At 45.0% G+C, this 24,735-nt stretch overlaps 2 protein-coding genes across 7 annotated transcripts in view; both read right to left on the reverse strand.

The window, feature by feature from the left end:
• stx1a (syntaxin 1A (brain)) overlaps positions 1 to 19,443 on the reverse strand; it is a 69,291-nt gene extending 49,848 nt beyond the window's left edge. For 2 of the 6 annotated variants that reach the window (XM_076981262.1, XM_076981266.1), the window contains exons 1-2: positions 19,209 to 19,440; positions 9,377 to 9,451 (exon numbers count right to left, since the gene is read on the reverse strand). In XM_076981262.1, coding sequence (XP_076837377.1) covers positions 9,377 to 9,451; positions 19,209 to 19,238 — 105 coding nt within the window. In that variant the 5' untranslated portion in view covers positions 19,239 to 19,440. Of the gene's footprint in view, positions 1 to 9,376; positions 9,452 to 19,208 lie in introns of all 6 variants that reach the window. The other 4 variants (XM_076981263.1, XM_076981265.1, XM_076981264.1 and 1 more) reach the window with 3 other exon arrangements.
• Positions 19,444 to 21,050: 1,607 nt separating this feature from the next.
• Positions 21,051 to 24,708, reverse strand: bud23 (BUD23 rRNA methyltransferase and ribosome maturation factor). Its single transcript, XM_076981315.1, has 12 exons — positions 24,517 to 24,708; positions 24,243 to 24,280; positions 23,940 to 24,035; positions 23,600 to 23,682; positions 23,184 to 23,280; positions 22,977 to 23,073; positions 22,819 to 22,869; positions 22,604 to 22,689; positions 22,455 to 22,500; positions 22,312 to 22,373; positions 21,460 to 21,549; positions 21,051 to 21,381 (listed from the first exon to the last, which is right to left on the reverse strand). Exons 1-12 carry the CDS (start codon positions 24,562 to 24,564, stop codon positions 21,327 to 21,329), a joined length of 849 nt encoding a protein of 282 aa, XP_076837430.1. The 5' UTR covers positions 24,565 to 24,708; the 3' UTR covers positions 21,051 to 21,326.
• Positions 24,709 to 24,735: the final 27 nt, after the last annotated feature.

Here is a 24,735-nt window from a genome sequence, read left to right on the forward strand (position 1 = left end):
ACAAAGTTTTCCGGCACGTCTTCCTAAGACTCCAGTATATTTGCTCCTGCAAATTAAAGGAAAGTGTGTGCACACATTGTCCCTTGGTAGACTGCTGAGTTTATTATTGTAGAGGAGAGAATTACAACAATGGGGAAATGCTCTTGAAATATGGCACAAATAAGAACTTGTTTAAAAGGGCAGTTTTATTGTGTTTTATAGGGACAGTTTATAAGTGTTTTATTGTCACAAACATTTTCAGTCATACGGGTTTACACTGAAATACTTCACAGATACATTACTTAGGTGTTTGTGAGCCTTGGTATAATGGCTACCCCTCATCTGTGGATTTTCACCTCCTCCTCTTCCTCAAGCTCCTATTCATCCTCGTTCAAACACACGCAGCAGTCCTCTTCATCGATCGTCTTGATCCTGCCTCGATCATCTCGACTCCGTCTCGATTGTCTCGACCACATCTCTTTGTGCTTCCTGCAGGGTCTGATTAAATAAGCACTTGCTCGATGAGAGTTAATCCACACCCACAGCGTTAGCGTGATCTCAGGAGGCTTCAGGAGAGAGCTGCCTTTTTTAACCACCTGGCAGTCTTTGAGGCATCGCCGGGCGTGACGATGGGCTTCAACCGCGTTCTGCGAGGTCCGTTTCTCTCCTCCGCGTCTTCGCCCGGCATCTCAGACGTGGTCTGACCTCCGCAGACCTCCCCTTACTGACACACACATCATCCTCCATCGTCCCTCTCGAACTACCACTCCGCTCAGCCGAGCCATAACGCGTAGCTTACCTGAAGGCTATCAAAGGCATTTACGGTAATGTTGGCGGGAGGTGGAGACGGCTACAGACTGAAAGGCGCGACGGAGTAATAGCCAAATTGCCATGGTGACTCACGCTGCGTTGTCAACAGGCGCAGGTCGTGGCGGAAGCGGTCGGCAGCCACTGCGCTACGCGGCGTTAGCGAACCCGAGGCCCTCAGACGCAGGAATGCCTCGCTGCTCAGAGAGGGCTCCTGACTTCTGATCAGAACAGCAGGAGGTGGTGATCGTGGCGGTGTTCGCCCACACTCACTGCAGTCGAGGGACAGTTCAGAGGCACTTCAGGAGAAATGAGGAAACAGGAGAACGAGAAGAAGAAGCTACACGATCAGGAAAATAGATGGAAAAGAAGATGGAGTGAAGTGACCTGACATAGTGCCCGCACGATCATCCCCTACATTTAAGATGGCTGCTTGCTAATGCTATGAGTTGATTACTACTGTATTAATATAATTATATTTGTGAAACATAGATCATTGAGAGGCAATATTGTGATCACTGAATCTCGAAGCATTTACAACCACAGCTGGTCTCATTAGGCTTATATGATATCGCCTCATTAGGAAATATAATCCAAAACTCAAGCCTACAAGTACCAGGAGCCTGTAAATCAAGGCATTATTAATCGCTGCAGAACAGGCATTACTACTTGTTGTTGAATGATACCGACGTGGATTTTCCATTCTTGGAAGTAAACATTCTCCAAATGTCACAGGACACCTTTTCTCATACATGTAGAAAACTCACCCAGGATGGTGAAGTATTCATGTGTTTGAAAAAATATATATTTTGGTTGTTCAGCACAGTCACATTGATCATTAGACATTAATGGTCACCTGTAATAAGAACAATGTGAAGTGAAATGTTCAAATCTCTACACATACACAGAATGGACATACTCAGTGTGACCATCTAATATCTGATCCTGTTTAGACTAGGGTGAAGAACAGCCTTAAACTGAGCTGGAGATGATGATGGTGGAACGGTCTTCATCGTTTCAGCCATTCTCCACCTGATCTCATCTGCACACGCAGCTATTATGAACACAGAAAACATGAGAGGTAGAGGCAGCAGTATCCATTATAACTCATTTACTCAGTCCAACTCCTCAAATCCAAATCTAGTCCAGGTTTTATAGTCACAAAAATGACAGTTGACCAACAATTAAGCGATCAAATCTCCGCACTGCAACACTAGAGAATGAAAGTGTCACGATTTGCCCCTCCCTACCTGTCAATCATGTTTTTGTCTTCCATGTGTTGTTTTGGATTCAGTGATCACACCCCATTGTTTATTTCTCCAGCCATCGTTACTGTTCTCACCTGTGTTGAGTTTATGTCCTTGTTAGTTCAGGCATTTAAACCCTGCGTTGTGTCTTCCTGGTTGTCAGGCTTTGTGTGCTCCTGGTATCTTGTGAGTCTGCTAACTTGTTAGATTTTTTTTTTGCCCTGCAAGGCCGGGCCAGTGATGGTCTGGTGGCAAGGGAACTGATCTTGTGACTGGAGGGTCATGAGTTTGATTCCCTTGACCATGATTGAAGTGCCCCTGAGCAAGGCAATTAACTCCAACTGCTCCCTGGGTGCTGGGGCTAGGGCTGCCCGCCGCTCTGGGCATGTGTGCACCACAGCCCCCTAGTGATCACTAGTGTGTGTGTGTGTACACCACAGCCCCCTAGTGATCACTAGTGTGTGTGTGTGTGCACCACAGCCCCCTAGTGATCACTAGTGTGCAGGGTTGCCAAATTTTGAAGATCGCTAGGAGTGAGATTTGAACCTGGAGGAGGTGGCAAGTGTAAATTGTCGACGGGGGGGGGGGGGGGGGGGGGGGGGTGGCGAATGTAAGTTGTTGATGCCGGTGGGGGGGGTGGGGGGGGGGGGGTGGCGAATGTAAGTTGTTGATGCCGGTGGGGGGGGTGGGGGGGGGGGGGTGGCGAATGTAAGTTGTTGATGCCGGTGGGGGGGGTGGGGGGGGGGGTGGCGAATGTAAGTTGTTGATGCCGGTGGGGGGGGTGGGGGGGGGGGGTGGCGAATGTAAGTTGTTGATGCCGGTGGGGGGGGGGGGGGTGGCGAATGTAAGTTGTTGATGCCGGTGGGGGGGGGGGGGGGGTGGCGAATGTAAGTTGTTGACCGGGGGGGGCGAACGTAAAATGGACACAAATTAAGTGTTATATCGCGATCTATCGATCGCCGGTTGTAGGCGCCAGAGCGAACTAGTAACTCATTGTGTGGATCAGAGGTAAATAAACTAGTTTTTTTTTTTTCCGGCGTGAGATATCGGAAGTGTGGCGTGAGAGCATGTGAAAACGGTCAAATGCGTGTGTCTCACGCTCAGTGCGTGAGAGTTGGCAACCCTGAATGTGTGTGTTCTCACTGCACAGATGGGTAAATGTGGAGGACAAATGCCGATTGGGTTATAAATCACAATAGGCAATATTGGCAACATAAAGTAACAATGCTATGTTAGTAGCATTAACAACGCTTTCTTAGTTACTCCATGACCTCTCTGCTTAACGCATTAGTGTTTCTTGTGGCCGGTGTTGGTTTCCTGTCTGCTGCTTTATTTGGTCTATCATTGTTTGATGTTATTGTTGTCACGTTTGCAGTTGTTATTTTAATAAACCGTATTAGACTGCACACTTGCACCCAGCCTCACACGACCCATTGATACAGAAGGGACATGTCTCATTATTACAGAGCAAATGACTACAGAAACATTGTGTCATCCCAGAGGCAGAACTGAGCAGTGATCAAAGTGGTGGCTCCTTCATTACCACATTATAACCCACCACAGCCACGGGAAAGGAGTGCCATCTTTTGCTGACAAAAGTAATGTGTCTTATTGTTTGAAGGCTGTCAAACTGTCTAATTCTTCAACCACTGTAACTTCTGCAAGACTTTTTCTGTGACATGAAATGTAAACAAAACATTAATTAGTGACAGCCTCAACAGAGAAAAACAATCTTGCTGTCTGATCTCTCCCACCTATTCACTCTGACCTCTTTCTCTAACTCATTAAAATAAATGATTTTTGTATTTAAAAGTAAGTGTGTGTGTGTGTGTGTGTGTGTGTGTGTGTGTGTGTGTGTGTGTGTGTGTGTGTGATCGAGGGAGAGAGAGAGGGAGAGCTTAGGAAAGAGAGATGGAGGAGTGAGGGAGGAGAGAAAGTTTCATTCAAGGACAAAAGGCTGGTCTAGTCTGTCTGCTGTCTGCCGCCCTGTCAAATGTGCCCCCGAGTCCTTAATTACAGAAGAGTTCCTGAGTGAGAGGGGAGTTTAATTGCACTGTTTGACCTCCAGTGATGCACACACACTCACACTCACTGCTTCCTCCTCTATGACTATAACACCAGCACCCACCACCCACAATACTCTCACAAAAGAGCAATGAATGCTCAATAATGTGGCAGCTTCAAATTTGTGTGTGTGTGTGTGTGTGTGTGTGTGTGTGTGTGTGTGTGTGTGTGTATGTGTGTGTGTGTGTGTGTGTCTCCCACACCTCCTATCCAACAGGTTCTTTTATTGAAGAGGCTATTGACTCAAGGACAGACACTGCTGCTGTGAAAGAGTGTGCAGAACTCAACCTTAAGGGTGTGTGTAATTCTGGGTATGTGTAATTCTGGGTATATATAATTCTGTGTCTAGGGCTGTGTGTAATTCTGGGTATGTGTAACTCTGGGTATAGGGGTATGTGTAATTCTGGGTATATGTAATTCTGGGTATAGGGGTATGTGTAATTCTGGGTATTGGGGTATGTGTAATTCGGGGTATATGTAATTCTGGGTAATGGGGTATGTGTAATTCTGGGTATAGGGGTATGTGCAATTCTGGGTATATGTAATTCTGGGTATAGGGATATGTGTTATTCTGGGTATATGTAATTCTGTGTCTAGGGCTGTGTGTAATTCTGGGTATTGGGGTATATGGGTATATGTAATTCTGGGCATATGGGTATGTGTAATGCGGGGTATATGGGTATGTGTATTGATTTTTATGGCTGTTGTGTAGGAATATTTATATTGTGCATGTGGTTTTAATATTGTTCAGGTTTCATTATGTTTTACTTTGATTAGGATGCTGCAGTAAGACTTCACTGCAGATGAGGCATTGGTCTACATGGGAACTTGGGTATAAATACAGGCTTTGACCAATTGATCTGCACATGAAATGAAATGAAATGAAATGTGCCATATTTGTCAATTGTTATTTTTTTTCATCGCAATCGAAATTTGTCCTCCGCATTTACCCATCTGTGCAGTTAGAACACACACTAGTGATTACTAGGGGGCTGTGGATCACACGTGCCCAGAGCGGTGGGCAGCCCTAGCCCAGCACCCAGGGAGCAGTTGGGGTTAGGTGCCTTGCTCAAGGGCACCTCAGTCATGTCCTCAGGCCTGGGAATCGAACCCACGACCTTCTAGTCACAAGCTCAGTTCCCCACCACAGGACCATGACATTTTGAAATGCAACAACACGGAGACAAATGCATTGTGAACATGCTGACCTCTGCAAGTGAGTGCAGTAGTTGAGTGCTGTAGTTGAGTGCAGTAGTTGAGTGCAGTAGTTGAGTGCAGTAGTTGAGTGCTGTAGTTGAGTGCTGTAGTTGAGTGCTGTAGTTGAGTGCTGTAGTTGAGTGCTGTAGTTGAGTGCTGTAGTTGAGTGCTGTAGTTGAGGGCAGTGGTTGAGTGCAGTGGTTGAGTGCAGTGGTTGAGTGCAGTGGTTGAGTGCAGTAGTTGAGTGCAGTAGTTGAGTGCAGTAGTTGAGTGCAGTAGTGAGCTACGTCTGTCGGCCCCATGTCCATCACTCCACCCATTCCCTGTTCCACCCAACACCTCAAGGCAAACAAGTGTGTGTATATGTGTGTGTCTTGTGGACACATGTAACTATTCTCAATAACATGTTTGTGTTGACACCTCCCATGTAGTTGACATGGTGTTGAAGTGGAAAATAACCAGTATGACCTGGTCAGTTCTTTCAGTTTCAGTTCCTCCTCTTCCTCTCTTCCTCAACCTCCTGAACCTCAAAGTTCAGACTCACGTCTCCGCTTTCTCTCTTCATCAAATATCTCACATCAGAGTCAGAAATATACAATATAGATGTTGGTGCTTTTTTTCCACATCTAAGATATTAAATAAAAGGTACCCATGTTATAAGCATCCATGTTCAACTGTCCCCATTAAAAACACTCTTAAGATAATCATCATCGGAGACCCATTCCCCCAGTTCTGACCCAACTGATGACGTCAAAGTAAAATCAGTTCTTAGATCATGGATCCTGCTGCATGTAAAATGAACCAACAGACACAAAGCTGGAGTGGTTCCACACAGCCAGTAGGTGGCGCTGTACTGACTCTAGCAGCAGCATGTAATAATGCCAGACCACCGTCATTGCTGACAGTGTTGCTGTTTAAGTGGCCTTCTATCATTAAACCACACCTTTGGGCAGGGTTGGAAGGGCATTTAATTTGCATATGCTAATTAGGACTCGTTATCTTTCACCTGTTCTTAACACCAGTCCTCGAGTTGTAGTGTCAAACTACAGAAGTGAAATGAGACCTCAATGTCTGTGATGAAAGAAGCTAATTTGTTTTTAATATGACATCCAAATGAGTCATATATGCTAATGAACTGGATCAGCCCCTCTCTGATTGGTGCTCAGCCTCTGAAGATTTTCTGTACCCATAATGATAGTCAGTAATTAAAGATACGCCATGGTCCACAGGTCCCCTAGGAAGTGGTGATGGCTCAGATGTGCGGGGGCTCCACTGAATCAGGTAAATGGGAAAAGGGTTTAGTACCTTAACAAACACGCAGCAGCCAGCTGTGTTTGACCTGGGCAGGTGATTCCACCTGAGCAGAGAAACCAAGACAAGCTGTGATGTAAGAGCTCAGATGTGAGAGTGAGTTTGGGTTTCTCAAAATAGGTGCTAACATGACGGCGCGATTAGCTCCTCCAGCAGAGCAGGAGCGGCAGACGGCGTCTGAGCACCGAGACATGACCTTTGAGGTCAAAGTACAGAGGTTAGCTCTCATACCTCGATATACCTCATAAACATCATACCCCCATGAACCTCATACACATCATATCCCATATACCTCATATCCCATATACCTCATATGCCTCATATACCTCATATACCTCAAATGCCTCATATCCCATATACCTCATAGACCTCATACCCCATGTACCTCATAGACATCATCATAGCCCTCATACACCTCATACCCCCATATACCTCATATACTTCATATGCCCTCATAACCCATACACCTCATACCCCCATATACCTCATATCCCCATATACCTCATACCCCCATATACCTCATATCCCCATATACCCCATACACCTCATACCCCCATATACCTCATATCCCCATATACCCCATACACCTCATACCCCCATATACCTCATATCCCCATATACCCCATATACCTCATACCCCCATATTCCTCATATCCCCATATACCCCATATACCTCATACCCCCATATACCTCATATCCTCATATACCCCATACACCTCATACCCCCATATACCTCATATCCCCCATATACCTCATACCCCCATATACCCAATATACCTCACACACTGCAAAGGCTTTATGCATGAAGGTTGTTGGCTCTCACCTCAGACTCACCAAACCTTGGACGGTTTCTGAGAAGACAGAATATATATATTTACTTATAATATGCACAAGGATTAGCGCCAGCCAAACTCATATTCGGTGGAAATAAAAACAGCTATATACGGTGAGCCACATTCAGGCACTGCCACAATCACACTTATCTCAGATTCATAACCCGTTCCTTTGAAGGCCCTTCGTAAGGGTAGACGTACCGTTAAAGGACTGACAATTTTACTGGTTGTAGAAGAAGTCAGAATGAAGGGTAACTCATTTCCTTGTTCCTTTATACAGAACAGAAGAGACACAGGCCACATCAACTTAACGTGAAACACTTTCCCATATTTTAAACTGAATAACAATTCTCCAGATCTACCATTTACTTTTTTATAATGTCACATTATAATGGGAAATTCTACACAGTGCTAACCTTTTGCTCAAAGAGCTAAACTCTTGAAATTCAACATGGTGTCTCTCGGTGAAACAATGCATACCTAAATGCTGGTTAGAAACACTAACAGACCTGCAGGTCCACACGACCCGTGGAGTAAGACCTGCCCCATATAGACGCACATACCTACAGACAAAACCAGAGCTTTTCAATACTTTGCCAGTCTGGACTGCAATATCCCTCAAAATCTTTTACTGAGCAAATTCCTGCTCTCAATATAGCAGAGTAGAGGGAATATATATATATATATATGATAAAATGCAATACAGTAGAACAATATAAATAATGCAAACATTGTTACATTTCAAACCATTACAAATGTGCCTCCCTGACGTACTTTGAGTAAGTGTTAAAATGGTAAAAATGAAAGTTTAAATATCTGGTGTGCTTTGAACAACAGTTGCTCCACACCTGTTAATACATGGATATAGGAGGTATCTAGGGATATACCACATACAGCAGTATTGAAATATGGTATTGTATCACCTGCATGGCTAGCTCAGTTTAGAGGGGTCACTACAATATCTCTGGATCACATGTTTATGACCAATTAGTAGAAGACTAATTGTAGAAGAACACTGGTAGGATCTTTAACTGGTAGTGGACCACTCTCAATTCAGCGACATTGACATGGACGTGTGTAAAATCAGTAACGCTGCTGTACCCGCCAAACTTCATCTAGTTCATCACCCACGGCCATGCCACTTCTTTGGTCATCGCGGGAATGGTGAAACTGTGGAAACTGACTAGTGTAGAATGGAGAGGTGACCGACATCATAAATAGATGGACCGATAAAATACACCAGTAAAAACACTGTACCTCATAACCTAGCCAGTGGGTGCTCTTAAGTGGTAGGTTGTCTGATAAGGTGGCTGGCAATTGTATAAATTATGGAATAAGTGCTGTTATGTCTGGTATATATTCTTGGGCAAATATGAATGGCTACTGTGGGAGAATTCAGTAAAAAAAAAACAGCAGGAGGATGAAAAATTTTCAAAGTTATTTTTCAGACATCACTGAAGATGAGAATTGGCGGCATGTTTCAGAAACCGTTACCCTTTCAAACAGCTGGCGGGATCAGCACAGAACGCTGTGGTGATTTTTCAGACTGGCGAGTGATGTTTTTGTGCGTTTTAAGGCGCGGAGAGCGGATGACAGCAGAGCGTGCTTTGTGCTTCCGTTTAGAAGCTCCTCGCCAGAGCACTTAAACCCACCGCAGGAGGCGGAGAGCAGGGCCGCAGAGGCAGAAGAGGCTCGTGGAGGACCGCCCCCAGTGTGATGTCACTTCCGCCTCGAGGACGCAGATGAAAGAACCATACACTGATCCAACAGCACGAACATGTGCGTGTGTGTGTGTGCATGTGTGTGTCTCAGATGGGATCCTCAGAGTTGTTAATGTGCTGGAGATGGGATTCAAATGGGTTACCATGGCTCTAAATTATCATGGGATTAAACCAGCGTGGTCCAAGTTTGAAAGCATTAGAAAAACCAAGATCATACCTGCTCAAAGAACTCGTCCATGAAGCCCTTCTCCATGCCAACGGCCACTTCCTCTTCCTCCTCCGAGTCCTTGCCCTGAGAAACATAACCATCTAATTAGCATAATCACTTAAGGTTAAAACGCACCTTTCCAGGATCTTCAAACCAACTGTGACGTTCCAGTACGTAATAAAACTACCTACGGATTCGTTACTCAATCGACAGATCTTTTTTTAATTAATTTTCCCACTTTTCCCCATTAGGGAATGCTCCGAGTCGCTCACCTTGACATCACCTAAACTAAATCGTCTCTGATTTCAGCTCTGAACAGCACAGGCAGACTGAACTAAACGTTGGCCTGCCCGTCTGGAGCCGGCGAAGAGCCACAGACCGCGGGTCCTTACGCCAGCACTCGCCATTGATTAGCACAGCAGGTCAAGTGATTAGCAGCCTGTTATTCAATCACACCCGTGCCAGGCTGACGAGCAGACGACCGAGAAACTGAGAGGGATGTTCACAGAGCGTGTTCCATAGGGCGGGTTTAATGAAATCAGATTACGTTTACCCGATTACTTTATGATTACGTTTACCAGATTATTTTAAGATTTATTGTGGAAATTCAGCAGCTAAAGGACAAGACAAATCTTACTCACACTGGTAGCGACAGTATCAGTTCCTGGGAACTAACGGGTCTTGCCAAAATGGGCTGGCACTTCTACTGGGCTGAGAGCCGAACGATCTGCGTGTGAGTGTCCCCTAGCCCGCAGAGAGAAGTCAGAGTATGGACAGATCTATCCTGACCTCTGACAGACAAGCTGATAACAATTGCACCTCAAAGATAAGCAGAGTGACTTAGGTCCATTAGAGCTGTCAGCACAAAGGATGAAGGACGGAAGTGAGGATGACTCATATAACAGGCCTTTTAAAGGAAAACAATCTGCATGAAACCTTTTCTGCATTACAAGCTATGCTGAACTTTACTGAGAATTGCAGTTAGATGAGCGGGTGAGATTGCTTCACAGAACTCCAAGAATCCTCTCCACCGTGACGTTAGTCTCTATGACACCCAGCACGGCACTTTCAGGTTAGGGAGCAGGCCCGTTGACAGTCTTGCTGGGGCCCGGGACAAGAAAGTCTCATGTGCCCCCCGGCTTACGTCATTTGAATTTTGTCTGTAGCAGACAATCCTTATAATCATATAGTATATAATATAGCCACACATCAAAGCTGTTTCTGACAGCTGACTGGTTTATACTAGAGCAGGGGTGCCCACAGTTTTCAGCCTGCGAGCTACTTATAAGATGACCAAGTCAGAAAGATCTACCGGGGTGGCGGCGAACGTAATTTGTTGAGCGGGGGGGGGGGGGGTGGCGAACGTAATTTGTTGAGCGGGGGGGAGGGGGGGGGTGGCGAACGTAATTTGTTGAGTGGATTGCAGATTGGCTACCGTGAATGTCAATCAAAATACAACCGTCAGTGCAGATGTGCGATTCATCTACTACTATTTTATGTGACGCGATCTACGCACATTCCTTCGCGATCGACCGACACCGACGTAATGAGCACTCCTGTACTAGAGCATTGACGAGGGGCCGCGCGGCGAAAATGACGTAATCGTTGTGGCTCCGCCCGTGCGCGAGGGCCTCGCGCGCTGTCGATTCGCGAGGTCGTGCACCTCTCGAATTTTGTAACTTCGCGCGCGCGCCGTGCTTCAGCGCGATGGACAAAGTCGTGTTTGCAGGGTTCATACACCTTTACAAGGTGGAATTAAAGCACTTGTACGTCACTTTCAAGGTCCATTTCAATATTTCCCAGCACGTTAAACTTAATTAAGTTAAATATTTATACATATATTCGAAATGAATCGAAATAATTCGCTTTTTTATCACATTATTTAATGGTTTATTTTCAAAACGCCCAATCTTAACGTCTTCACGTTCTCTCATGTTTCGTCCTGGAATTACAAGAGGCTCGTATTTGTTAATGTAATACAAGAGAACTGTTCAGTCAGACAGCTATTTGTTGTGAAACGAAGCAGTTACAATTTCAAGCATTTTCAAGTACTTTAGCCTAAATTCCAGCACTTTTCAAACCTGGAACACAATGCAACATTAAATTCGTCAGGTAAATGTTTTTCCTTTCTTTTCTGCGCTCCAGATTTCTGATTTGTTTACTTTAACTATCCACCACTGTATTTCCCGCTGATGGACGGGTACCAGCCGGCTACAGTCTGTGCTGGATCAAACCATTTTTCAGTGGGAGGCGGGGGTGTATGCACTTAATGGAAAATATGCAGATTGGTAAAAAACATATATATTTTAGCCATTGAGCTTATTTTGAGGACAGAATTTTATATTAATGAAAGATTTCAAGATTATTTAAAATGATAGACTTTAAATAAAAAATAAATTGCTGGGCTTGTTGATGGCCCCCCTGGCCCTGGGGCCCGGGACAACAGACCTGGTTGTCCCCCCCTGTCGACGGGGCTGTTAGGGAGACATATATAACAAACAAAATGTGCTAGTAAAAAGTATCTAAAACTTTTAAAACTTGAAAATAGATAAGAAACAATGCAATGAAAAACTAAAAACCTCCTGAACTAGAAATTGTTCATGTGAGAACTGCAACGACCTACTCTGGCTGCAATGACCTACTCTGGTAGACCTGGAGGGAGGGTGAGTATTTCTGATGGATTGATATATTCCAAGTTTGATGGATGCCGTGGTTCACTGTGTTTGATGGACAGGATGCATTCCTGGAGTTTGCGATGTTAATGGTGAGCTTAGTGACTCCTCTGCTACACTCTCTTCACTGGCTTCCAGTAGCGGCACGCATCAGATATAAAACTTTGATGCTTGCTTACGAAACAGTCCAAAAATGGACTGGCCCCTCCCTACATGATGTCCATGGTAAAAAGCCAATATGTACAGCTAACACTCAGAACCTCAAGCTTGGCTTGACTCGAAACTCCATGCTTAAAGTCTCATGGAAGACAAAGCTCCAGACTATTCTCCTTCCTGGCTCCAAGATGGTGGAACGATCTTCCATTAGCTGCTAGGAATGCAGAGTCTATTGATGTCTTCAAGCGTAGACTGAAGACTCACCTGTCTGTCTATGGTTATTTGTGCTTCATAGTAAACGTTTAACTTGGAAAACACTAGGTAATGACATTGACTCCTGTAGTTTAGTAGTAGTCTGACTCAAGAGTATCTTGAATTCTAGCCTATCCATACTATTACCTAGGATGTATTCTGTGATCAGATGCAAAGCACTTTGTAAGTCGCTCTGGATAAGAGCATCTGCTAAATGCCGTATATGTAAATGTAAATGTAGTGAATTAGCTTGGCAAACAGACCAACTTATCTTACATGCTAAGGAGAGATAGTGGAGAGATAGGGGATAGATAGAGGAGAGATTCCTGTTACTTCAGGCCTGTCTGCTGTCAGTTCCTCCATGTACAGATCACTCATATTTTAACACCGGGCAATGGAATGTTGGGTAGGGTTTCAGAGACCTTGGGCATGTCATGTATGTTTGGTCTATACCCAACAAACAAGAATATCACTTGAAAGGAGGCCCTGAGAATGGATTACATGACACCAATTTATTTTAATAATAGTGCATTCAATATTTGGTAAATATGTTTCCTATTATCCAAATAAGCACTTTCAGACTAAATGCGTTTTTCAAGTGAACGATGCACAAAATGCACAATCCCATCGTCCTGTGCACAGCTGTGCAGGAAGTGTCTTCTGGTCCTTAAGACGACATAGTGTCTGCATTCCTGCCCCGTCAGGGCTGTAGAACCTCTGGCAGGGAGGGGGCGGGACTTCTTCCCAGCAGGATGCCGCCCTCCAGGACCTCGTCCCTGCGCAGACTTTGCCCAGAGCATCCCTGCAGGCCAGACTGTCCCATGACTCATTCATCTACTAACCAACCTGGATCCTCTGGCTTCTGAGAGCGTATCCTCCCTGGAGTCTCTGCTCCATGACGGGCCCCACCGTCCCAGCCAAACCCGCCATGCTGTGGAGTGCTGCACCATATTCTCACAGTTGCCTCTGACTGCAGTTTAAAAAGCATTGGAGAAACAGCTTCCACTTCATAAAAAAGATTAAAGTGTCTCACCACTCATTTCACCTGCTTACCCTCCACAAGGATAGACTCAATGAGTGAGTGAGTCTCTCTATGGTAATGGAGAGAGTTCAGGACAAACCCCTGTACCAGATCCTCTCCAAAACTCCTCACCAAAACTCGTCTCCAGAACTAAAGACATGCTCTTAAGAGTCATTTAAGCATCACATTACAAACACAGTATCCTGAAAGCGAACTATTTTGTAAGTATGTCAACAAGGTTTGTTCTTTTTAAATTGAAGGTGGCTCTAGTTTGACATTAACATTCCTATTTTTGTTGTAACCCTCCCTGTCTGTGCAGCCACCTGTTAACAGGAGTTATTCAGACTGGCAAATGTAACAAACAGAAATACAATACCAAACAAAAATGAGTTTATCCCACCCAGCCTGGCCAAAAGCAGCATTGGTGAATGTCATACAGAATATTTCAGGATTCTCAGACTATGAATTACAAGCATTTAGAAATAATCCCGCTGATACAACTTAGTGATATTTAAATCTATAAGTTCCAGAAATGGTGAAGGATTGTTTGCCTGTATGATGTGGTCATGTGCACAGAGGTTGAAGAAATAGTGAGAGAGAGAGAGAGAGAGAGAGAGAGAGAGAGAGAGAGAGAGAGAAATATCTGCATTTTTCTCCTCCCCATCTCTTCATCTTCCATGCACCACACTTTTGTCATCTCTCTCAACCTCTCCTCTCACATCTCAGCCTGTATCTCTCTGTCTGTCTCCATCTCTCTCTCTCTCTCTCTCTCTCTCTCTCTCAGCAGACAGCAGAGGAGAGGACTGTCTCCATCCTCAGCTCTAACAGACGGCCCACACAGCGTGGACCAACGTACCTGTGGCTGTCTTCTCCCATCCACTGCGCTCCCTCCATTCGATTGGAGGACAGCTTTTTTTTCTTTGCTGTTGCTGTTGTCAAATCCTACATTAACTCCATTGTTCTTCTGTCCTGCTTCTGTAGTCTTTCTTTATCAAAACTGTTGCTGCAGCAACTGTAAGAACTAACCAACAAACATCTGATTCATCAACACGGGCTCGTTAGAGAAGATATTAATGTTTCATGATGTTGGGTGGGGACACGGACGTGCTGCTGTGAGGCCTGCTGAAAGTGGCCTTCTACCATCATCAATATTTTGTAATCTGCTAATACAATCTTACATTATTCAAGGAAAGCTCTTCTGCGACTGGCCAACCGATGACCAAAATCACCTCCTGCTCAGTTTTTTATTTCTTCCAGTCTTTCCCTTCCACACTGACTCTGCACTGATACCCCCACACTGACTCTGCTGCACTGATACCCCCACACTGACTCTGCTGCACTGATACCCCCACACTGACTCTGCACTGATACCCCCACACTGACTCTGCACTGATACCCCCACACTGACTCTGCTGCACTGATACCCCCACACTGACTCTGCTGCACTGATACCCCCACACTGACTCTGCACTGATACCCCCACACTGACTCTGCTGCACTGATACCCCCACACTGACTCTGCTGCACTGACTCACTCACACTGAAACCCCCACACTGACTCTCCAACATTGACTCCCCAACACTGAGTCCCCAACACTGACTCACTCACACTGAAACCCCCACACTCACTCCCCCACACTCACTCACACTCTCTCCCCCACACTCACTCCCCCACACTCACTCTGCCTCCCCTAAGATACTCGTGTGATCTAGATGGTGGGTTTGTCCCCTCTCACAGGAGCAGTGTTGCCTCAACCTGGAAGTGAAAATGTCATTAAGTCTGCAGTGGGCTGTAATGACAGACAGCAGACAGGGAGACGAAATGATGGGCTGTCACCTCCTGCTCCTCCCCCTACCCCCCCCCACCCCCCTCTATCCCCCCGTTCCTCCTGGGGTTTAATCTCAAGTGCTTTTCCAGCAGGCCACAGGGCACACTGTGATTGGATCTGAAGATGTCCTCAGCATCCCCATGTGTGGCATCTTCATAGACCTACATCCTCCCCTTCATGCTGCTGCAAGCCTCTTTGGTGCCGCCCTACAGGCCACCCATGACACTGCACCACTGTTACAGGATCTAAAAAGTAAAATTTCTATTGGTTGGAAGCAGCCTCTACAATACCATGATGCACTATAAATGGCTTGCATGTATTCAGAAGCCTGATTCAGACAGGATGTTGCCACCGTGCTGTATTTAAGGCCTAGAAAGGCACTAATAAGTGGACCCTAGAAAGTAAGCAGAAGCTAAAACACATATGAACTGTTCCAACTTGAGCTGAGGGGCTACACTGCACGGCTGTTAAAACCCAGATTTACAACCCAGATTTACAGCATGGCAGACATTTAAATCTTGAAACAGATAACAAGGTTTATCAAATCCAGTCTAATCTTGACCAGAGTCAGTGGAGATAGTCCAGGCGATGGAGCCAGTGTCGGCCGCTTCCAGCCAGATCCTGATTTTTTTTTTACTGGACCCAGTGTGGACCCCTGAGGCACTTTTTTTTATCTGGCCATGACCCAAAACCAAACAGCTCCGTTTATAAGGCTTTCCGCAAGCTGAGCTTGGACTGGTCCACCTTTAGCCTCCATTCTCATAGCTGGCGAACACTGGACCAGTCACATACACACTTCCGCCATCTCTCATGATGCTGCTTTAGTACCGTTTGGTTAATGTGCGACAAATGGTCAACATGACCCCATCGTCCCATGTTTGAGCATTGATTCTTTATGTCAATAAATGCCCATGCACAAAATGTTTTTGCATTTGACTGTTAAAAGCGGTTACAAATAACACCCTCTGGTGAACACAGGAAAATATCCACATCCACATACACCACCGGCAGCAAAGCCGACAGAATTTGATTCACCTCATGAATAAAAATGGACCCATAGAAGGAACGGAGACACCATTTCAGTGACCATCTAATGAAGTCCCATTTTTCAATTCAGAATTTGTCCATCTTTCTTATTTCTGCATAATACTACAACTTTGGGCTTCGGAAAACACCTTGAGGCCTCAAAGGAACAAAATCAGGGTTATTTTGACTAGTCACCTTATTAATTAAGCAATTGATTTCTCACTCTGTGAAAGTCCCACAGTAGCAGGTGTGCACAAACGAAGTGACAACAGTTCCAACATTAAATACATATATTTCCCGAGAGGACAATCGGGTGAGGGGCACCACGAGGTTTTGGCTCCATCAGCTCCTTTAAGAGCACATGGCTGAGGAGAACGCTGGTGCAGTGAATACAGTAGCCTGATTAATCTAGACACCACAGCAACACAGGACTAATGCGTGATTAGCAAACATCTCTGGAAGTCCTGAGAGCGCCGTGCCGGGTGTCATAGAGACTGACATCACGGTGGAGAGGATACTTGGAGTTCTGTGAAGCAATCTCACTCGCTCACGATCTGCAACACGGCTGTTTGACGCGTTGCCTAATTTTAAAATGTCACTGGCTGTAAAAGTAACAGCCCTTAAGGATGCCCCAAGAGATGCCCTCAAGGATGCCCCTAAAGATGCCCCTGCTCATGTCATGGCCCTGCTTGACTCGTGGGTCTGTTCTGGCATAGTGGCTGACGGCTATAAACCCACAGCAACGAAGAAACACGATTGTAAGTGTCCACAGACAGACGATCCATGCTGTGACTAGTCAGGGCCTCCAAGATAGGCTACTAACAACAACCTCCACATGGACCTAAAACAAATATTAGCATCTACCTCATCCTGCACACACACAAACACACACACACACACACACACACACACACACACACACACACACACACACACACACACACACACACACACACACATTTATTAACTATTTCTTTTAATTTAGCTTTTAATATACTGTTTCCTATGAGGCTGAGGATGATGTAACTCCATCAGCGGTTTTGTCATCGTGTTTTAATTAAGCTCATAGTGCAGGACAACACTGAAAAACAGAAGCTGAGAGAGAAGAGAGGGAGATGGTTCTTCACCATCTAGCACCAGCCGGGAACTCAAAATGGACCACCGTTCCCCCAGATATTGTTAACACACCTCCACTGCATCAAACACTGTTTAGTACTTTTACAAGTGAACATTCATCCTGGATGCTTTTCCCAAGTGGTGCGGAGGGCCTGTCTCCAGCTCGGAGAGGCCCTGTCTCCCTCTCCACGTTTCTACTGCTGGACAGAATGTGGAGTGAGAGAGGACGTCCTCCCAGTCCTGCCAGTCCCTGGGGTGCAATTCATACAGAGATCCCCTGTCCAATCACTCCAGGCTGTCCCCACCCAAGTCTCATTCACAGATCAGAGTCTCCACCTGTCTAGTTCCTTTCTCTTCTGGGACGTAAGGTCACTCTGTGCATGCATCACACACACACACACACACACACACACACACACACATACACACACACACTCATACACATACACACACAGGATGCACAAGACAAGGGATTGAAGTTTGATTCTGATTCGGTTTTCCTACACAGTATATATAGTACCACCATATACCTACCTACAAACACACACACACACACACACACACACACAATCCCCAACCCTGACACGGAGGTCTTGCTGGGAAACAAACCCAACAGCCTCAGGCTGAAACAGGTGAGAGAGTGTAGAGTATTACAACACACAGCGGCCAAAAAGAAACTCAGTCACGCCCTTGTTTCAGAAATCAATACACGCCATGGACGCCGTGCGTTGGGCTTTGCCTCTGAACGCAAGAGGCAAACATGCTTTTGTTTCCCGAGACAAAACAGCACTCAGGCCGTTGTTTGTGTAGGTAAACAGAAGCTCAACCACTCAGTGATCTTACAAATGATCTTACAAGGATGCAAAAGGATCAGTTAGAGGGCTGAGAGCATAGAATTACTAATACAACATCAAATTTGACTCTGGCAAACAGGTGAATTGCTTTGATCAGACTTAGTTTGATGATCACGACAGATGGCCTGACCAGATGGCCTCAATATTGGCACATTGAAAGTTTAGGCTGGACAGTCTAGTTAACGTGGTCTTCTGAGGTTAGGGTGCTTCTCTCCTGAATGTGATCCTGGTTCTACTGGTGTGTGGTGTTCCATCCTACAGACCAGTTTATCACTGTCTGTGTCTGCACGCTCATATACATTTTAAATATTTAAATATAACTTTAATTTTAATGTAATGATAATCTTGACCTATTCTAGACCACTTTACGCTTTACAAAAGCATTAATTAGTCTTATTAGCTTTTTGCGTTTGTCGGCACACTCTTGATTGTACGACCAATGTTAAAACTCTCGTCTTTCAACGTCGTTATGTTTTATGTCCACCACCGTGATGTTCCAGGTCCATGGAGACCAGAGGCTATAAGAAGATATGGTTAGGAGGAGCGGGCGTGCGCGCCGCTCTGCGTGGACGCGCCGCTCTGCGCCTTCAACAGATGCTCCGCGTTGTTGAATTCGGACTATGAGCGTAAAAAAGTGGCAATAACGTGGATAATAGAGTACACAGCTGTCAAAGCAGGTGGAGCATCGTCTCCTAACCGGAACTCATTCGATAATTTGGCTACACGTTGAAAGATCGTCACTTCAGAGTAACAGAATAAACGGGTTATATTGCCGAATCGGTCGCATATTAAACATATTTGCTGGGGCGCTTTATTATTTATAACGCCGCGACCACCGCTTGCTTCGTCCATCGCGCAACTTTGAGAAAAACCGATGAATAAGTAGTCTAGAAAATAAAAGGGGATGCTACTTACATGCCTCAGTTCGAGCGTGCGGTCCTTCATGTTTCAAACTATGTCCAGAACTTTCCCGAAAGACCCTCGACAAACGACCGTGGCGGTTTATGTCAGTGTAATAGCTTATAACGCAAGCGGGAGCGCGCGTGGTGTGGAGTGGCGGGGTGCGCGCATCCCTCAGAAAAGCGGAGCGTGATTTCAGCTCTAGTTTTAAAGGAAGGTCGGTCCACCGACGACGGATGACGCGTTTGAACCGAAAGGCGAGGCCCGGCGCTTTTAACCCATCATTTACCCACATGCTTGAAATAAAAATCAGGTTATTATACGGGAGACAATAAATCACCCCCTTTACAATCAATACATCATGTGTTCAAGAGTTCGGTGTAGGTGTTGAAAAATAAATACATAAAACGTTTTAAAGGGGAGGTTAAATGTTTAGCGACGACCGGGAAGTGTCGTGCGTTATTAGCGGGAATAACGACCGAGAAGGAAAATGCCCCGATCCCGTTGGTGAGGTTCACTAAAGTTGCAGAGCAGCGACCTCTGCCGGACAGGGCTGGTAACGCGCTTCAGGGATTGCTGGCACGTCGTCTGAGCAGCGTGACATAATCATGTTGTACACAGTGATGTCAATCAGTGGTAATTAACACTTTTTTCTGTAACGAGTAATATAACAAGTTACTATTTCCAGTCCAGTAATCAGATTAAGGTTACTTATCAAAGTAACTGTGCGTTACTATTTTAATTCTCCTTAGTAAATATATTGTAACGTTCGTTAAAAACCAGAACAGTTTACTGTTGACAACTTGTCTATTTTATTTAAACACTAATACAAGCGAACTCACTCGAGGAAAAATAACTGAACTCTCTCTCTCTCACTCTCGCTCCTCGCGCACTTTTTCCACTCACACACACAACTTAACTTAAAGAAACAGTAACCCAATAATCCTTTAAGGATCATTACAATATATATTTTTGCTTTCTTCTTGGCTGTTATACTTTTGCGTCTGTCCGTAACGCTCGACTCCGCACGCTGCGCGCGACACTGTGAGAGCGCGTTCACGTCATTCTGTGCAGTTTTGTCCGTAACGATATGTGGTAGTGTAAAGATACACCCCTCAAAAACAGGGGAAGGAACATTTACCTGACCAATTTTAAGGTTGCATTGTGTTCCAGGTTTGAAAAGTGCTGGAATTTTGGCTAATGTTGCCTACTTTAAAATGCTTGAAATTGTATTTCACAACAAATAGCTGTCTGATTGAATAGTTCGCTTGTATTACGTTTACAAATATATTTACAAATAATACCGCGCAGCAACACAAACATAATGTCAGGAGATACATTATTTAAATGTATCGCACTTCCAATAAAATGAGTATTGGAAAAATTTATTTTGCTGCTGAATGTGACTACTAAAGTAACTTGTAATCTAACGTAGTTACTTTTTTAATCAAGTAATATATAACATAACTAAATTACTTTTTAAAGGAGTAATCAGTAATCATATTACTTTTTCAAGGTAACTAAGCCATCACTGGTTGTACACCAATACTTGAAACGACGTTCTTCTCTCCGAGGGAGTTTTGTATCAAATAACTTTACCTATCCGAAAAATAGGCGACGTGCCATTCGGAAAATGATCATTCTGGCCCCTAATTAATCAATTCCCCTAAAAGACTACAACTTCTGAAAAGCTAAGGTTTTAATAAGATAACATTTTAATGACTGGAACCAATTTGATGACAATTAGACTTCAGTATAAATGCTGTTCTTATTGTGATGCCAACACTAAAACAACTGCATCTCTTCTACGCTGTTTGACACAGAGATATTCTGGCAAGCAATAACACAGCAAACAAACAAAAGCAAGCAATTTTTATTAGATGACATGGATTCATTCTGATATCACCTTCAGGTTTGGAGTAAGAAGTCCTGTTCCTGCTTACAAAGAAGTAAAACGAGCCACTGATGTCCACAAGCCCCATCTGACACATCGCATCATACAGCGGTGCACAAGAGAAACGGCCCCAGCTTGAAATCGTCAGAGTCAAAGTGTGTGGAGCCTTGAGCAGCAAAGCTCCTTCTGTTAATCCAGTCAGAGGGAGAACTGCAGTAGCCCGCCGTCCCGGAGGCCCTTCAGAAACGAGGTCTCCTCTGCCGACCTGTGTACTTTGTATCTGCCCTAACCTCCCTGAAAGAATACAAATAAATCAATCACATTGGTGTGTGTAGGGGTGTGTGCGTGTGTGTGTGTGTGTGTGTCACTCACTTGCCCTGCCGTCTCCGTCTCTCCTTCTTCTCCACGATCCAGTCTTTGCTCTTCTTCACCGACTTGCCTTTCAGAGCTTTGAGACGGCACCTGCGGACATGAGACACACCACAGACGAACAGTGTTTACTCCAGCCGTCTGGCTCACGTTTCTCATCACACCGAGGCGTGTGCGTTAAATACGCCATCTTTAAAACAGGTCTGGATGTCAGAGGGAGGAAAATCTGTCAGCAGGACACTACAGCCTGACAGGACGATTACCCTCTTGTCTCTGTCGGTCCTGTCCAGTCAGGACAGGGCACATCTCAAACCCTGCTCACAGTTATGGACGAGACCTCTCACTGTGAGTGAGGTGATATATTGATATGTATCTGCATTGTGAATTTAAACTATAAAATGGTTATAGTGTAATAAGCACAGTTTCATTCACAATGTGAATGTCAAATCACTTACAATCCTAGGAGCAATTGTTGTACTGAGAATGGCTTTGTACATGAGTGAAAGTCTCCAATGAGTCTCCAATATATGAATTCAGACACTCCAAGTTACACTATAGTTAACCACCCACTTTCACAATTTACATTGTCAATTTATGAAACATAACCTCTGGTAAAAGAAGTGTGTGTGTGTGTGTGTGTGTGTGTGTGTGGTGGGGGGGGGGGGCTGGGGGGATGAGTTGTGGTGTTTAGTCCTATTTCACACGGCTTTGCTGTTAGCTGTTCATTAGCTTCAATATAAATAAATATAAATATAAATAAAGCGCTTTGTGACAACATATGTTGTGAAAAGCGCTATACAAATATATTTGATTTGATTTGAATATGACAACAGCAGAGTTACACTTTGACCTCACCTCTGTCCTGTGTATTGAGCTTGGCTGGCAACACCTCTGTCAACCGTCTCCGACCCCAAACCCTGCAACAAAGCGAAACAGCGAGTGTTTCATGGAGCGTCTCCGTGAGACCTCGGGGAGTCTTGGCCAGACACGATCCCTACCTTGGGCAAGACACCACACACTCCAGCAAACAGGCAGAGGAAGAACCTTCGAGGAGAAAGCAGACGATAACGCTGATTCAATGGCAACAAACACAAGTACATGGTTTGTTGTCGTGGTGATCGTGAACCAATCAGTGTCGAGTACTCACTTTTTGGCTTTGGTGCTGTTGGGGTAGTCCACCACCATACCACCACTGAACCCCGACCTCATGGCTTGGGCCGTGATCAGTTCCAGCTGTAGGTGGAGCACAAGGAATAGTGATTAGTGACTCAGTAGAACGAGTTGAGGCCCTGACAACGGCTTGTCGACAACCATTCTCAGACCAGGAGATTTACCCTGAACCCATTGGTCAACGAATCTCACCTGTTCAGAATTTTCCGGATAAAGCTGGAAAACCGCACGCGCACCTCTGGCCTGTATATATTGATAACATTTATATGTTTAAGAAAACGTTCGAAAATGTGTGCCAAAAAATAATTTTTACAGCACCCGCATCGTGACTGCTGTGAACAACATCTCACCAGAGAGGAGTACAACGTGGTGAAGAAGGTGAAGAGCCTCTTGGAAGGACTGTGGCTTTTCTTGTCTGCATTGCACAACCACTGGAGAGCCGAGATACTGAGGACAGTCATCATGGCCACAAGCACAATGTATCTTTTATTAATCAGGAACGTTTAGTAATGTACTACAGCCGTAAAAATGACCTGAAGTAGAATCCCTTTCTTTACCTGATGCAGCCATCGAAGGTCCCCGGTCTGAAAGGCATTCCCTCCCCCATGTCAACCAGCATCAGATCTCCCTCCACCTCCCTGTCTAGAGCAACGTCTTGGACAACAAAACACCCAGCAAAATTATTTCAAATGCTCATGTTCGTACGAAGCAGAAATACTGCCCTTAATACTGAATCTACATTTATAGTACAAAATCCATATTATGTCTCCATGATCAGTGTACTGACTAGAGTTCACATTTTGGAGGTGAACAGAAGAACTTACTCTGACGTAAAATAGAATTCAAATTCTAAATCCTTTTCAAATATGTAAAATTGTTTTGTTATCTGTTTTATCATTTGTTTTGTTTTTAGTTTTCCATATTTGAAATAAACATTGAAATTGAAATTAAGTGTGAGCACAGTCATACTCACTCAGCATGGACCTGCTGATGTCCACACCCACCCAGTAGTGGCCTTCTTCTGAGAGGTGATCTCCACTGAGCCCCGATCCACAGCTGCAAGCAAGAGGACCAAGATTCAGCAACTGTAAGGGGCGTGGCCAAGATTCAGCAACTGTAAGGGGCGTGGCCAAGATTCAGCAACTGTAAGGGGCGTGGCCAAGCATAGCACTGTGATGCAAGGCGTGTGGCTGAACATACCACAGTGCTGGTGATACTGAACACTAGTTCACTCACGTTGGACAATCACAACCCTGCAGCATTCAAATTCCCCCCCCCCCCCAGGACAAACCCCAGACACCATGATCACATACCCAACGTCCAGCAGGTAACAGGGCTGATCTTCAGGCAGGTTCAGCAGCTCCACGGCTCTTTCTGACATCTGAGTCTGGATCTCGATCATTCGAGAACTTTACAGGAGACAAGAGCAATAACCACTCAAATGAGCAATAACCACTCAAATGCATTCAAGCTACACCAGCCGCGACCCACACATGCAAAAATGTATGTATATATATATATATATGTGTGTGTGTGTGTGTGTGTGTGTGTGTGTTTTACACTCAGGCCGTCTATTAATCACCTTACGTATCTGCCATATCTTATAAGACACTTACTTTTGAGAGTACTTCTTCGCCTCTTCCTCGTTATAGAACTGTAAACACAACAACAAGCCAATAAACACTTTAACTAGTTAAAACACAGGGCTGAAGACCTTGTTTACACGCAGCACAGCTAACTAGGGACCTACAGCAGTTTTTTAGATCAGTGCACTCAGCAATGACACTGAAACACGCTGTTAACTATTAAGGACTCGACACCACTAGAACTTCTCCGGACGTTTCTAAAGGGCGATGGTGAACGAGACGAGGCCACATTTTGACTACGTACCACCTCCGGCGGTGCCATGTGCTCCGGTCTACGACAGCCTGAAGACATCTTCGCTACAAATGCCACTCACAATATTACAGCGATGTGTGTATATAGATTTATTTACTAAAAACGTCCACCGACGTAGTCAAACACACACGCACATGGCCCGGCGCCGTGACGTCATCTTGAGGCGACGAGACGTTCTTAAAGAGACAGACGCGTTAAAAACGACACGAG

Source organism: Brachyhypopomus gauderio, chromosome 19 (genome assembly GCF_052324685.1).
Source record: "Brachyhypopomus gauderio isolate BG-103 chromosome 19, BGAUD_0.2, whole genome shotgun sequence".
Classification (NCBI taxonomy): Eukaryota; Metazoa; Chordata; class Actinopteri; order Gymnotiformes; family Hypopomidae; genus Brachyhypopomus; species Brachyhypopomus gauderio.

Bases quoted from the DNA above. Each gene is read 5' to 3' on its own strand.
- bud23 (XM_076981315.1), bottom strand. From the start codon at position 24,564: ATGTCTTCAGGCTGTCGTAGACCGGAGCACATGGCACCGCCGGAGGTG. The intron at 24,281-24,516 runs GTACGTAGTCAA...TTGTGTTTACAG, and splicing joins ACATGGCACCGCCGGAGGTG to TTCTATAACGAGGAAGAGGC. The intron at 23,683-23,939 runs GTATGTGATCAT...TCTTGCTTGCAG, and splicing joins TGTTACCTGCTGGACGTTGG to CTGTGGATCGGGGCTCAGTG.